Source organism: Euwallacea similis, chromosome 8 (assembly GCF_039881205.1).
Source record: "Euwallacea similis isolate ESF13 chromosome 8, ESF131.1, whole genome shotgun sequence".
NCBI lineage: Eukaryota > Metazoa > Arthropoda > Insecta > Coleoptera > Curculionidae > Euwallacea > Euwallacea similis.
The window spans coordinates 3,000,034-3,014,332 of record NC_089616.1 but is presented as its reverse complement, the minus strand read 5'-3'; the positions used below and the strand labels follow the sequence as shown (position 1 = coordinate 3,014,332).

At 32.5% G+C, this 14,299-nt stretch overlaps 2 protein-coding genes across 3 annotated transcripts; one reads left to right on the top strand and one right to left on the bottom strand.

Moving 5' to 3' along the window:
* Nucleotides 1–31: 31 nt before the first annotated feature.
* Nucleotides 32–4,650, top strand: Tsr1 (Tsr1 ribosome assembly factor). 2 transcript variants are annotated; one of them, XM_066392232.1, is made up of 13 exons: nt 38–203; nt 255–525; nt 583–769; nt 823–1,078; nt 1,150–1,294; nt 1,541–1,712; nt 1,785–1,995; nt 2,237–2,414; nt 2,470–2,593; nt 2,689–2,949; nt 3,000–3,180; nt 3,233–3,367; nt 4,228–4,650. In XM_066392232.1, exons 1-13 carry the CDS (start codon nt 92–94, stop codon nt 4,371–4,373), a joined length of 2,379 nt encoding a protein of 792 aa, XP_066248329.1. In that variant the 5' UTR covers nt 38–91; the 3' UTR covers nt 4,374–4,650. The 2 variants fall into 2 exon arrangements, with proteins under 2 accessions (XP_066248331.1, XP_066248329.1); XM_066392234.1 differs by lacking the exons at nt 3,233–3,367; nt 4,228–4,650 and having other exon boundaries at nt 32–203; nt 3,022–3,163.
* Nucleotides 4,651–4,704: 54 nt separating this feature from the next.
* LOC136410206 (uncharacterized) lies at nt 4,705–11,844 on the bottom strand. The gene is made up of 3 exons (XM_066392250.1): nt 11,687–11,844; nt 8,216–9,141; nt 4,705–5,418 (listed from the first exon to the last, which is right to left on the bottom strand). Exons 1-3 carry the CDS (start codon nt 11,705–11,707, stop codon nt 5,241–5,243), a joined length of 1,125 nt encoding a protein of 374 aa, XP_066248347.1. The 5' UTR covers nt 11,708–11,844; the 3' UTR covers nt 4,705–5,240.
* Nucleotides 11,845–14,299: the final 2,455 nt, after the last annotated feature.

The following is a 14,299-nucleotide window of genomic DNA, read 5'->3' as shown; positions in this document are numbered from 1 at the left end:
TTATCAACGCAAAATTTTTTGCTAAGATTCAGAATTTATCAATTATTTGAACGCCTTTTATAGTTGTAAATCATATCTTAAAATTCATAAAATGTCATCAAATAATACCCAGGTCCACAGGCCTGGACCATATAAACAAACAAATAAGGAACACAAGCATGGAAGACATCGATCCAAGGGCTCCATTAGTATAGCTACCAAAGGTAAGTTTCTGTTTAATTCATATCAGCCTTTTCATTTTCATTTCATCTTAGGGAAAGTATCAGTTAAAACGGTTTCAATGAAAAGTAAACGAGAATTAAACAGAGATCAGAGACGTCATCAATCAGCACAGATTCGCCAAAAGAAAAGGGATGAAACTTTGGCAAAGAAACGCTTATTGGGTGGGCTTGATTTTGCCCCTTTTTTAGTCTCCGTGGTTCCTTTAAATAAGGATTTTGATCCTACTTCTGCCATCTCCATATTGACTCAGTGTGATGATGAGGCAGTAGTGAGGAGAACATCTGCAGGAGTAACACATATTTGGTTTCTATTTTTCATCTGGAGTGTTAGTTTTGTTTAATAAAAAAATAATAATTTCAGTGTTCCAAGATTTAGAAAGAGGTTCTCATTAATCGTCCCTGCCAGTGATAATGAATTAGATGTCTTGGATTCATTAAAAGTATCAGATGCTGTTGTATTTTTGTTGTCTTCAATAAATGCAGCTGAATATATTGAAGAAATTGTTGATAAATGGGGAAATAAACTGTTAATGTCCTGTCTGGCACAGGTAGTCTTTATTTGGATCTTTTTTTTTTGTTGTTAATTAAAAATTTCAATTAGGGTTTGCCAACTCCAGTAGTGATTCTCACAGATCTTGACAGTATTGCTCCAAAAAAGCGCAATGACTTTAAACAAAATGTGCAAAAGATTGTCAATCAGTGGTTACCAGATGAAAAACTCATGGTTTTAGATAAAAATGCGGATGCTATAAATATTTTACGGAAGATTGGTGATCAAAAGAGGAAGTCTGTTTTGTATAGAGACAGACGTCCTTACTTGTATGGGGAAGAGGTCGAATATGTTCCAGATACTAGAGGTATTTATTTAATAATTTTCATTGATTGAAAACAAAATTTCAGCCTAATCTTTTTAATAAATCACACTTAGGACCCATGGGAACCTTAAAAGTTACTGGTTACCTTAGAGGTTCAGTGTTATCCGTAAATCAATTGGTTCATATTCCTGGATTGGGAGATCTCCAAATGTTACAAATTGATATTTTATCTGATCCTAACAAGGTTGATAAACCTAGGTAAGTATTTATATCAAACACTTTCTGAATACATTTTGGATTTATTAGAAAATTTGCTAATTTGTTCTCACTATATTCTTATGTGTTAGAACATTATACAAAAATTATATTACTTGAAAAGAAAATTTGAAACATACAAACTTTTTTCTACAAACATATCATAGAATTTTAATTAAATTTATTATACAAGACTAGGGGAGAGCCTAATATTGATTTGTTTCTCTCTTTATTCTTAATGATATATAGAAAGAAAGATTTTACATTAATGGATGATAAAAATTACACAATAAAAGTGTTAGAGCAATGTGATCCTTCTAAGCAAGAATCTTTGGATTCTGAAAATGTACTAGATCCAATGGATACTGAACAAACATGGCCTACAAATGAAGATTATGAGATGGCAGAAAAAGACCAACAGGTAATCCTACTACTTTAAACTACTAAATAATATTGTTGATCATCTAAAGTATTAAAAAATTCACAACTTTAGTTGAGAAAAGCAAAAAAAGTCCCAAAAGGGTGGTCGGATTATCAAGCTGCTTGGATTCCGGATGATGACGCAGAGTTTCAGGAAGATGCATTTAGTGACGGTGATCAAGACTCTGATGATGAGTTAATGGATGCGAGGTCAGTTGAAAGTTCATGCTATTCAAATGGTGAAGATAGGGACCAAGATTTGGAATCCGTTACGGAGGAATCAGGTGATTACAGATGTTACAATTTTTGTCATTTTCCTACGAACGTACGGTACGGTAATGTGGCTTTATCGCACGCAAATTAAACGGCACGCTTCAGTGTCAACATTTTTTATGCGTATTTAACATTGGGTGGTTAAGCCTCAGAGACTTTCATCAAGATATAAGTATGTAATGATTTCTATACTTTATTTTTTTACCTCGTAAAATCATTAAACATATTTCCTAAGAGGTTAAATCTGTCTAGAATTAGCCGTTAACGAGGATAAATATGACCAAGAAATTAATTTGAATGCGGAAAAAGATGAATTAAATAAAATAAAAGAAGCTAAATCTGACTTTATGTTCCCTGATGAAATTGATACTCCCATGGATACTACTGCGAGAGAAAGATTTCTAAAGTACCGGGGATTGGAAAGCTTTAGGTAATAACTACTAATATAGATCTGAGAGACATCTGAAAAAATTACTTTAATTTAGGACTTCTCCTTGGGACCCAAAGGAAAACCTTCCAAGTAATTATGCTAGAATATTTCAGTTTCAGAATTTTCAGCGATCTAGGAAGAGGGTGTTAAAAGAGGAAGCAAGTAAAACTGGAGCTATGGTTAGTTATTTCTTAGTTCCTGTTTTGCTCATAACAGAATTCACTTAATGCTTTTTATGACAAATTTTTGATCATTCTAATCTCTCTCTTTACAGCCTGGATGGTACATAACAATTTACGTTAAAAATATCTCCCAACTAATGTGGTCTACGGTTGAAAAAACTAAGTCTCCCATAGTAATTATAGGCCTTTATCCCCATGAACATAAAATGTCTATCATGAATGTGATTCTAAAACGCACACAAAACCACGGATTTCCTATAAAATCCAAGGAAAGGTTGATATTCCAATGTGGCTTTAGACGTTTTGTTGTAAACCCCATATTTAGTGAACATACGAACGGGCAAAAACATAAGGTACAATTCCAATAAATGTTTACAATGCATTTCAACGGATTTTGGTTTAGTTTGAGCGATTTTTCCAACCAGGCTCTGTAGCCGTTGCCACGTTTTACGCACCAATTACCTTCCCCCCTGCACCAGTAATATGTTATAAAGAAATATTGGGCACGTTAGTTTTAGTCGCCACGGGAAGTTTGTTGTCTTGCAATCCGGACAGGCTTATAATAAAAAGAATTGTCCTCTCAGGTATGTGTTTCCTGATTTGATTATAATCGATAAATTGGATTTATGTTTTTAGGTCATCCATTGAAGATATACAAGAGGTCTGCGGTAATTCGATTTATGTTTTTTAATAGAGAGGACGTTTTATATTTTAAACCTTGTAAGCTCCGGACGAAGATGGGTCGAATTGGACATATCAAAGAAGCGTTAGGTAAGTAGGTATCTATTAAATATATCTACCTACAATTTGTGCTATATTACTATGTATTTTTTAGGTAATGATTTTTTAATTTATTTTTTCTATAAATACGAATAAAAAGATACAACACATTTCTCTAGTGAAAATAGGGCAATTGAAGTGGATTTGCCTATGTATATATAAAAATGCTTTTTCTTGCACAAGAGGGCTTGAAAGTCGATTTGACAAAAAAAGTTTATTTTATATAATTTTGAAATGTCGTACAGCATGAAACGCCGGTGCATTCGAGTGGTTTAAGTTAGTTTATATGTTAAATTCAATAGTTGACATCTAATTGGCAATTAGTTGATTAAGTGAGAAACTAGCGATTCAACTTCACTCTTTGCTATTCGTGTGTCATTGATATGCGTTGATCGCGTAATAATAGCAATTTTTCTCAATTTGGATTTGTTTATACGAATATCCAGTTATCCACCATTTTGGGAAGAAGAAAAAAAAATCTCCATTAAAATGGAACATAGTAATTTTTCTTTGAAACCTCGCAATTAAATCTTCAATTGTATTTTTTGTTTTTTTTTTCACAAGACATGAGACACAAAATTTAAAACTTCCTGTACTAACAAACAATTAATACTTTCAATATTTTTCTTCTGACGGTTTCCGAAATACATTGGCCACCTCTCTTAATTCTTCATTTAATACATTTTAAATTTACCCTTTTTTGATTTGAAAACTACTCTTTCACAAAATACATCAAGTAACCTTTTTACTTTAAAAATACGCGTAATAATTTAAAACTTTGAATTTTTGCTTATATTTTAAATGAATAAAAGTTGAGACGTGTACCTATATACTATATTCTAATTTTTCAGGCACACATGGACACATGAAATGCATATTCGACGGTCAGCTAAAGTCCCAGGACACCGTACTTTTAAATCTATATAAACGGGTATTTCCCAGATGGACCTACGAAGATTTGCTAGTAAGCTGTGCAAATGGCAAAATAGATACTTGAGTGTACCTGCAGTTAAATGAGAAATTTGTTATGTAATAACTTCATAAAATAAACATTAATGGAAAAGTACAACGTTATATATATAGATAAAATATTGCCAGTTATGTGAGAATTCTGATATGTGAAATGGCGATCTGTGTCAAGGTACGTTCTGCGTGAAATGGTTTAGGTTAATTGACCGCTGGGAGTAATTAACAATGTTTTTGCTCAAGTCATTGGTTACTTATATCTTGGTGTATGGGTTTCAGAGCTATTCATGCGATGAATTTCTGTTTATTTTATGTTAAAAAAATTCTTTTCTTATACAAAGAATAAAATAAAGCGCATAATATAAAAACAAAATCAATTTATTGAATATTTCTATAACATAAAATATAATAATTAAAACATTAGTTTTGATAAACCTTGCACAATGGTACTTTAAACACGTTTTTTATGTATTAATGATTATTAGAAAAGTGGCTATGGGTAACATCATGAGGTACAATAGTAGAATACATCTTCATCCTATGCCTTTTCCGCTGCAAAACCACATTTTCTTTATAAAAAAGTATTTACAACGCATTCATTCATCCATACACAATCAGAGAGAAATAGTGGCAAATCGTATAATCAAATTATTAAGTTTGTTTAATAAATAACCTAAATATTACGTGAGCGAAATTCTTAGAAATAGCATTAAATATGAATTTTTAACCTTCCGCTATTAACTTCCATTATAATTCTTTGTTTTTTACTTTCCACAAACAGTGTATATCTAATTACATCTATTTAAATTTATTAACGTTCTATCTTTCATCGAGGTTTCAAAGTTTCATATAAATACGTAATTAGTTTTTCCAAGTCGTGCCATTTTTTGTGCAGTCACTAATCTTCGGAAGATTCGTCACTGTCGCTCTCAGGTGCAGGCTCCATGTGAAAGCCAGTTTCAGGGTGTGCAAGGTAGTTCATCATTCGAAATTTTCCTTTTGTATCGTAATAGCCGTATTGGCCTTTCACTACTCCCTCTTTATCTCGTTCTTCAAACCTGAACTGCCTGTTGGGGCTAGAATGAAATAAAGGAAATGTCATGAAATCCTCTGCATGCAATTTCACAAAAAACGTTTGTTGGTTTACATATTGATATTATCAACCTCTCCCACTTATTGTGTTGCAAACCTAATAATAAATTTGAAGTTTATACGCGAGGAACATTACGTTTTTGATTAGGTCCATATTATTGATAAATTTAGATTTATAGGAGATAAGTTACAACAAATAACATCATGTCATGGTCGACGAATAGGTGTTTATTATAAATTTCAAATGGTTTGTTCAGTCAAATAACTGAAAATAGATCCTGGTGTGGGCCCACACATTTACTCTTCGAAGCGAGGTAAGTTTTCTACAGTAGTAAAACAAAACTCCATAAGAAGTCTTCATTTATTTATATTTTGTTCGACCTTAATTGTTACTTCGAGGTAAGTTCAAACGTTCCTGTTCACAAACATAACTGCAACTAAATGTTTTAAATTATGGCTGAAATTTAAAAAAACTGTTAAAAGTTATGAATATCAATTTACTTTAAGTTATTTAGACACTCGTATAATGGGCTTAGTAAGAAATCTATACAGAGAAGTATTAAATTGTTATTGAAAGGAACTATATCTGCATAGGAAATCCAAATTATTGAGATGACTCAGATGTTGAGGGATTTGATATCAACGATGACTATGTATTAGAAAGTATTAGACTGAAATACTTAAAAAGTTAAATCAGTAAACGTATATTGGTATTTATCTGAATTTGCCCATATTACGAACGGTATAATAGTTCTACGCTTGGTATTAGTCACGTCAAGCTTTTCTGCTAAATTGTGAAATACTATGTTCCAAAAAACGTTTTGAACTACAACGGAAAGCCGTTATCTGATAAAACGAACAGTGTAGTTTTAACTAATCGTAATGTGATAATACTTGATAAAGGTGCCAAAACAGTAGGCGTTATGTATGGACGTTGTGGTTCATTACGTACAGGGTGTACCATTGAAAATTTGGCACCTGGCTTATTTTCAACTACGATTAAAATATTAATAATTACTGAGACACGTCGATTTTCTTTTCGAGGGGGACACGTTTTAGTGTGAAATGCAAATTCACAAAAAATAACCCTCTTCGCGGTAGTGTATTCAACTTTAGAATCTCAAATGTCAATATAAGTTGAATAACATCTAATTTGAAAAGGTTTTTAATTCTGATTATCATCAAGTAATTGTTTGTTCAGTTTTATACAGGGTGATCCACTTTTTTGTAGCAGGACTTTAGCAATCGATAAAAAAACTTATTTTAAGAAGAATATTTTATACCAATATAGGCCCATAAACGCATTCGTTTTAAAGATATTGGGCGTTGAAAACTTTTTTAAAAAATTGATTATTTTTTATAATACTCCAACCTCTGGAGATATTTAAACCAAATATGATATACAGCATCATATTGTATGCTGCCATATTCAGTAATAATTTCACGACCCACGAGCAACCAGTGCCGGTGTTGTGGGGTTTACCATAAAATTCAATAAATCACTAATACGGTCCTGTCTAAAATCAAATTTCAATTTTTTTCCTAAATGATTCATTCTCTACAAAAAATGTCTCTTGACATTTTTCCGTACCTGACTCACTTACATAACAAATTCAATTAAAAAAACTTAAATTAACAAATTCTCCCAACCTAACCCCGTTGGACTTTTATGTTTGGGGATTTTTAAAAGAACAAATATATGCAACTTCTGTGGAAACAAGGGAAGAACTTATTGGCCGCATTAGAAATGCATGCACTTAATTTAGAAATCATAATTTAATTGGTGTTCTCCGATCTATTAGACGTCGGTGTGAATTATGTGTGTAATAAAAGGGTTCATCTTTTGAACACCTACTTTAAATTAAGTTAATTTTTTTAGCTGTTTTTCACTTTGAATTATGCAATACGTATCATTAACATATATATAATAAATAATAAAATTTTATTTTAGACAGGACCGTATTAGTAATTTATTGAATTTTATAGCAATAAAACTCCGCAACTCCGGCGCTAGTTACTCATAAGCCGTGATATTATTACTGAATATGACAGCATACAATGTGATGCTGTACATTAAATTTAGTTTAAATATCTCCAGAGGTTGGAGTATTATAAAAATTGATAGATTTTTTAAAAATGTTTTCAACGCCTGGTATCTTTAAAACAAAGCATTTATGAGCCTATGTTGATATGAAATTTTCTTCTTAAAATAAGTTTTTCTGTCAATTGTTAAAATCCTGCTAAAAAAGTGGACCACTCTGTATATGTATGTACATTGAAATTGAATTGCTGCTAAATAAACCACAAAAAATTTCTGACCCATATAGTGACTAGAATTTTTAATATTTTTAGCCAGTTCAGCTCACGTTTTAATGCTCGTCAACATCTGTCCATATCTTTTACCATTGGTACAAATTTTGAAGTCAGTGAAAAGTTACCATAGAATAATTACGTCAATGGAGTGTGAACATCCCTGTAATATGAATTGGCATTTATAATACCTGATAGCTACTCAAAGGCGCACTAAATGTTTGGGAATTTTCAATTTGGGTAAGAAAAAACATAATAATATAGAGACGTTTAAATATAGAGGTTTGCTGAAGTTGAATTAATAGAAATTATGATATAAAGTGGTGTATACACACGTTGCTAAAGGAGATGTAGGCAAGTATATTGATTTTTTAAATTATTATAATTGTTTCTTAGTTTGTGTTTGAAACTACCACACACCACCTCAAATTACCCAAACTGCACCCAATCCCAAACTAGAACCAAAATTACCCTCTGCCAGTGTCATATCCCCATTTGTAGCTCATTGGGCCGTCCTGTCCCACCATGTGAAACAACACCCTGTCATTTCCACTCCCTCTTGAGCCTTGCTTGCTTTGAACTCCCAGTGAGTCAGTTATTTTAGGTGAGAGTCCTTTCGTGTATTTATTCGTGTCGTGTTCATAATTGGTGTCAACAGTTTGTTCTGCAGTCGAGTCAATATTTCTCGAAGCGTGAGTTTCGATGTAAGGTCTTTGATTTTGAATTGAGTGCAAAATAGTCGGTTTTGGCAAATTTTTACGCGAAGTCGAACTTTCCGGTTTTGTCTGCCGAGATTTATTCGTCAATAAAGCCTCACTGGCTTGTCTAACCTGCATCTTTAAATTACGATTATAATTAGGTACCTTTTCCTTCACAACATTCTTCTGGTTTTCTTTTTTATTCAGTTGCTGCACGGTCTTATATAACTCCTTATTTTTCTGGATGTATTGCGATTCGTTAATGGGCTCCAGGGCAATTTCTTGTTTCGGCACCGTCGATATGGGCTTGCCCTTCAGATGAATATCTTTATTGAACTTCTTTGGGAATTGGTTTGTAGGAAGAACTTCCTTGGTTATGGACGCCGGCAGCTCGTAGTATAAAGTAGGATCGTTATAGGGGTTCCAGGAACCTTCTGTGGGTGCAATGAGAAATTCTGAGGGCACTGGCACTCGATAGTAATCCGGTAATATTTGCGGGGCGCTCAAGTACGGAGAAGGTTGCCCTTGATAAAATGGCAATGATGGCTCTTCTTTTGGCAGCTGAATTCTAATTGAAAGCTGTTGAGGCAGGCTACGCACTGAGGCCGAGTCGAATGTTTCAACGGCAGTGTCGGTTGCAGTTTTGGTTTGAGGAACAGATGCTGATAAGGCCAGCGTTGCTAAGGCTATCGTAGATATCTGAAAATAGCATTAATCTTAATCCTTTTTCTAAAGGTGCAAGGATAAAGCACAAATAAATTCAATCTGAGTTTTATGCATTGTAATGCGCTTAAAAGGACGCATTCCGGCGCACCTGATATAAAAAGACATTCGCGGATCCATAGCTATCGGCGACAACGCAAGGAATGATTAATGATTGCAGGATAAGTTGGTCTCCAAATGGAAGGTCATTTTAACGTTATTAATGCATGAATAATGCATTAATGTAGCAAATTACAAATACAAAGGAAACGATTTTACTTGAGATATCCAAAGATACCTACGCAACATTGTTTTCTTCCAATTTGAGAACGTAATTAATTCGTCGTTGGAAAACGGGCATAATAAATGCTGCGCAGATATCTATAAAATCAAAATGGAATAAGAACGATGACACCATAATGTAAGGTGCATCACATTTTTGCATTTAATTTCGTTTTAGCGCTATTATTCAGTTGTTATAAAACACATTCAATAATGATATTAAGAAGGAAATTACTTCTACTTTATTGACAAAAAGGGGTCATTTAGGAGGTACCGGTAATGCAATATGTACTTTCACATGCCACCTGCCTAGAGTGACACGGTGAACAAAATTAGCGATTTATAATATCATTTAATTACACATGTTAAAATTTCTGTTTGCTAAATTAATAGATGTAACACATTAATTTCTAACTTAAATATCGAAGAAAACGTATTTTCTACGTATTTCTGGATCAGTTTTTAGAGATTTCATGTGAAAGTCAGTAAAATTCAGAAAAACCCAGCCAAGGAATAATATTTTTACGTTAAGACAATAAAGACTTTAAAGAGGAAGAAAGTAAAAAATACAATTACATCTTAATTAGGCACTTCTAAACCATCAGCCTTCCACTTGTGAAAATAAAGGATTCCTAAAAGAGAAACCAAACCACTGTTCGGTCAAAAAATAACGACGAACGTAGTTTTTGACGTAATTTATAACAATATGAAGAGAAAGCAGATCAAAATGATTGAATGCCACACTTTGGACGTTTCTTTTGTCTCCAAGTTCACTGCTAAACAATAAACAAATTCGATATTCAATTTCGAGTGAAAGGAAAAGGTAGACAATGATTAGACGCATCATCGCTTACGCTAAACGGGCCACATTGTTACATTAGTACTATAAGAGTTTTGCAATGTCCGTGGGCGTAAGATATGGATGAACAGATCAACTCGACAAATATTTGGTAGTAGAAAGTGATGCAGTTAAAATGTTTCAGAGGTTAACGATTCTTTTCGATTTTACAGGGTTCGCGAATTAAGGAGGAGTCTTAATGTAAATACAGTAACTTCTATATTCCGATTAAGCAAGAATGGCTTTATTTATCTTATAAAAAGAAGTTTCTGTAAACAACCTTCACGTGATTGACGAAATTTAAGTGAAAAAACTATTCATTTTATATCTAAGATCATAATGTCATTCTTCTGGTAGACACCCTGTATATTTATAATTTGTATTGCGCTTGAATTTGCTTCAAAGGATTCGAACAATACATATTTATTTAATAGTCGACTCGGATTTATTACTAATTGTTATTCTTGTCATATAAGTGTTATTTTATTAGTTAAAAACTCATTAAACCCTCAACATATTTTATTGTTTTTATGCCTTTTATTTTACGATGTCTTAAAGAGCATTCTTGCAGCTTTCTAATACATGTTCCATTCCTTTTTCCTGGAAACAGTCCCTATTTATTATATAAAATGTTACACATATATCTACACAGCTCATTTAACTTAATTGCCAGGAACAGTCTCTCTGATGTACTCATTTAATTCACACTTGGTGCACACGATATATTATTCAGGAAATCTACAAGTGTAAAGATTTTTTAATTATAATAACCGGCTATATTATGTGAACGGTGTTTACTTTATGCTATTTGCAAATTGCTAAAAAGTTGTTAAATTATGGGTTGGCACTTTGAATTTGCCCCAAAAAGGCATTCAAACCTTTTTTAAATATATTTCCATAGGAAATAATAGTAGTGTGGCATCTACACCGCGGTGAATTTATTTATTTACTTAATTTCTTCTAAATTATCATCCAGAAGAAAAATAATTTTAAATCCATTTTTGGTAAAACTGCAGGCGTTATTTTACGTTTAAGTATAGTGTAATTCGCCTTTATACTCACTATTTCAAGTAACCCCAATTTTAAAGTTGATTTCACAAAACACTTTTTGTCAAAATGTCTGCCAAGAAAATTAAAACGCGATTTTGAAATAGACTCGTTTTTGCTTGGTTCAATTTAATGCAGTGAATTAGGGCCCAATTACTCAGTTATTGACAAAGTTATCGGCAAGATAAATTTCTGTAAATTTGTATAGAAAGTGAAAATGTACAGATTTTGATTAGTTACATATCCTCAACGAAAGTAATTAAAGAACATAATCAACGTTCCCGGAATCATTAAAATTTAAGTCCACATGTTTAAATTCATTACGCACTTAATAACCATAAATTCACTTCTAAACCAAAAAGTCCGTTCACTCACCAGTGCAAATGGTAAACTCATTTTGATCAGCACCGCAATAAACTATTGGAAACTTATTCACTAATACTTCTCCACTGGTAGAGTACAACAATAACACATTATTTGTTGTACGCTTGCTTAAATAGATTTCGTTACCATTTCTCCTTCGGCTTTTCTTGGTACAGACAAGACTGAAATATTATAAGTCCATGCATCTTAGAAGTGTGTGGCTGGGGAGACAGATTTTTAAATTAACAAGGTACTGGGCTGGGATATTATATTGCTTATTGTTTAGCTCAGTATCGTATGAGATTAAGTTTTTCATATCCATCTGCAGTTAGAAAGTACATATCACAATTTAATACATACATATATCTACGTCAAAGGTAACTCAATAAATAAGTTTGTCAAGTCCTAATTCAAAAAATGTCGTGTTTTAACACTTAATTTGGAGTTGAAAATCGATCTCTAAGAAAACCAGATTTTCGAGACAAAATTTTCAGAGATGCATCACCTTATTTTGCACAATTTCAAGTTAGTGAGTGCAATGCGAATTCACTCGTCACATAAAAACCTAAAATTTTGAAGAGTTTAAACCCATACGAAACGGTGCTTCACTCTCTTAAAAAATAATCGATTTGATGTACAAGAGAGAGGCAAAATGGTCATATGGATTTAACAACATTGACTAACAATTAGATTTTTTGTTTCACAAAAAAAAATGTTTTTATCGATGCCAGGATTGGATATCTGGAGGAAATTGTTACTAAACTCGATTTAAAAAACCAATTTGTGTTCCGCAAATTGCCCACTTTCTTACATTTTCATATAGATATTAACTATTAAGTTGTCTGACATTTGTTTTAATTAACAATTATTATGCAAGTTGTGCAATAAGTTAGCCAGTCGTCGTTAAAAGCACTTATTACCGACAAAACGCTTCGTTGTGGTTTAATTTCATTGACTAAATAGCAACTTTCTTGCCCATTATCGGGAACCCTTGTCCGAAGCCAATCCACAATCACTAATATTCTTTTGAGGTTTAAGCAATTTTGCTAAAATTACCTCACGAAGGAAAAACTGTCGTCGACACTTTCTTATTCACTTCTGTGGTAAAAATGTTTTAAATCCAACTTCTGCAAAGTAAATAAAGGATAATTTAACTTCTATGACAAAAATAGTTCTCGTAATAGAAATAACATTGAGATCTTGCAGGAAAAATACTCGGTTTCAAGTGTTATAAGTGGCCTCTAATAATGGCGTAATTATTATAGTTTATAATAATAAGATCACGATTTGAAGGCACGATGCCGCTTGACCTTGTCTTATTTCTTACCAAGATAAGGAATCTGTAAACAAATAATTATGCTTGAACATTCGGTCGTATCATAAGTGTATAGTTTTCCGCAGAAAATATTCAACGGAATTGTATAATACTCTGATTACCACATTTGAACCTCAAGAATACAGTATTGACATTAGTAATCCAATTAAACATAGGTTTATAGAGTGTTTGGACCTTGTCTTGTTAACCCATTAAATGAGTCGGCAAAGCATTTATCTGCAAGTCTCTGTAGATAAAGGAAATTCACTTTAATCCGTCTAATTTCAATATCGCGCAGAACAATGGATCATGAGTGTAAGTATAAAGGTACTTACCTGTTTCGACATAATCAGAAATTTGAAAGTATTTCCTGAGTTTATGTAATTTGCAAATGTGCCAAATCGGACAAGACAGATTATGTTATTGGTTTCCTCGAAAAGAGGTTTAACCTTCCAATTGTATCTCTTACTAATTTTTAAATTCCTATGGTACCTAGCACCTCAATTAAATGATCGGTAAATCTTCAGACTACGTCATGATTGTCCTTGAAACTTTCTTATGACCCACCACTTTATCCCACAGGGAGACAAAAACACTTGATGAGATCAATTAACTTCGTGTTTTCCTTTTACGTTAAAAATTACCACGCTTTTTAGTCTTACCATATAAAGAAATACATATGTACTTGTGGACACAAGTTGACCATAAATATTATTGTCTATATGTACCTACATGAATCTCTTTTTACCCGTCTTAAGTTTTTTAACTGTACCAATTTACAGTCTATTAATGCACATGACAGGTATGTTTATTGACTTATCCACAATGTACATAATACTCGCCTGCAGGGTATTAAGAAATACTTTCAATCGCACGAAAAAGTCTCTTTAAATGTATTTTATATAACTTTAATTATTTTAGTTGGCGCACTTACCTTATAATATGGTTTTAAACTCAACAAAAAGGGCTAGTTCGCGTCGCATCTAGTCCGAATCAATTGTTACCTTCAAAATTAATAGTACATCTGAAATTTTAACTGAAGATCAAATTTAAAAAATCTCGAAAGACTTTCAATGTAAATTTTCCATACTCAACCTGAATTCATATTTAGCAATAACTATTAATGTACTAAGATCAAAAATTATTACGATTCAAATTAATTCTATAAAGGAGCAGAAACGTAAAGATTAAGTTTTAGCATGCTAATATTGCTTTCTGCTTTTTCAAATTCTTCGCCAAGATTTGTTTAATTGAGCACGAAATCGGATTTTCAATTTTATGAAGATTACGTAAAGAGTTTGTGCTAACAC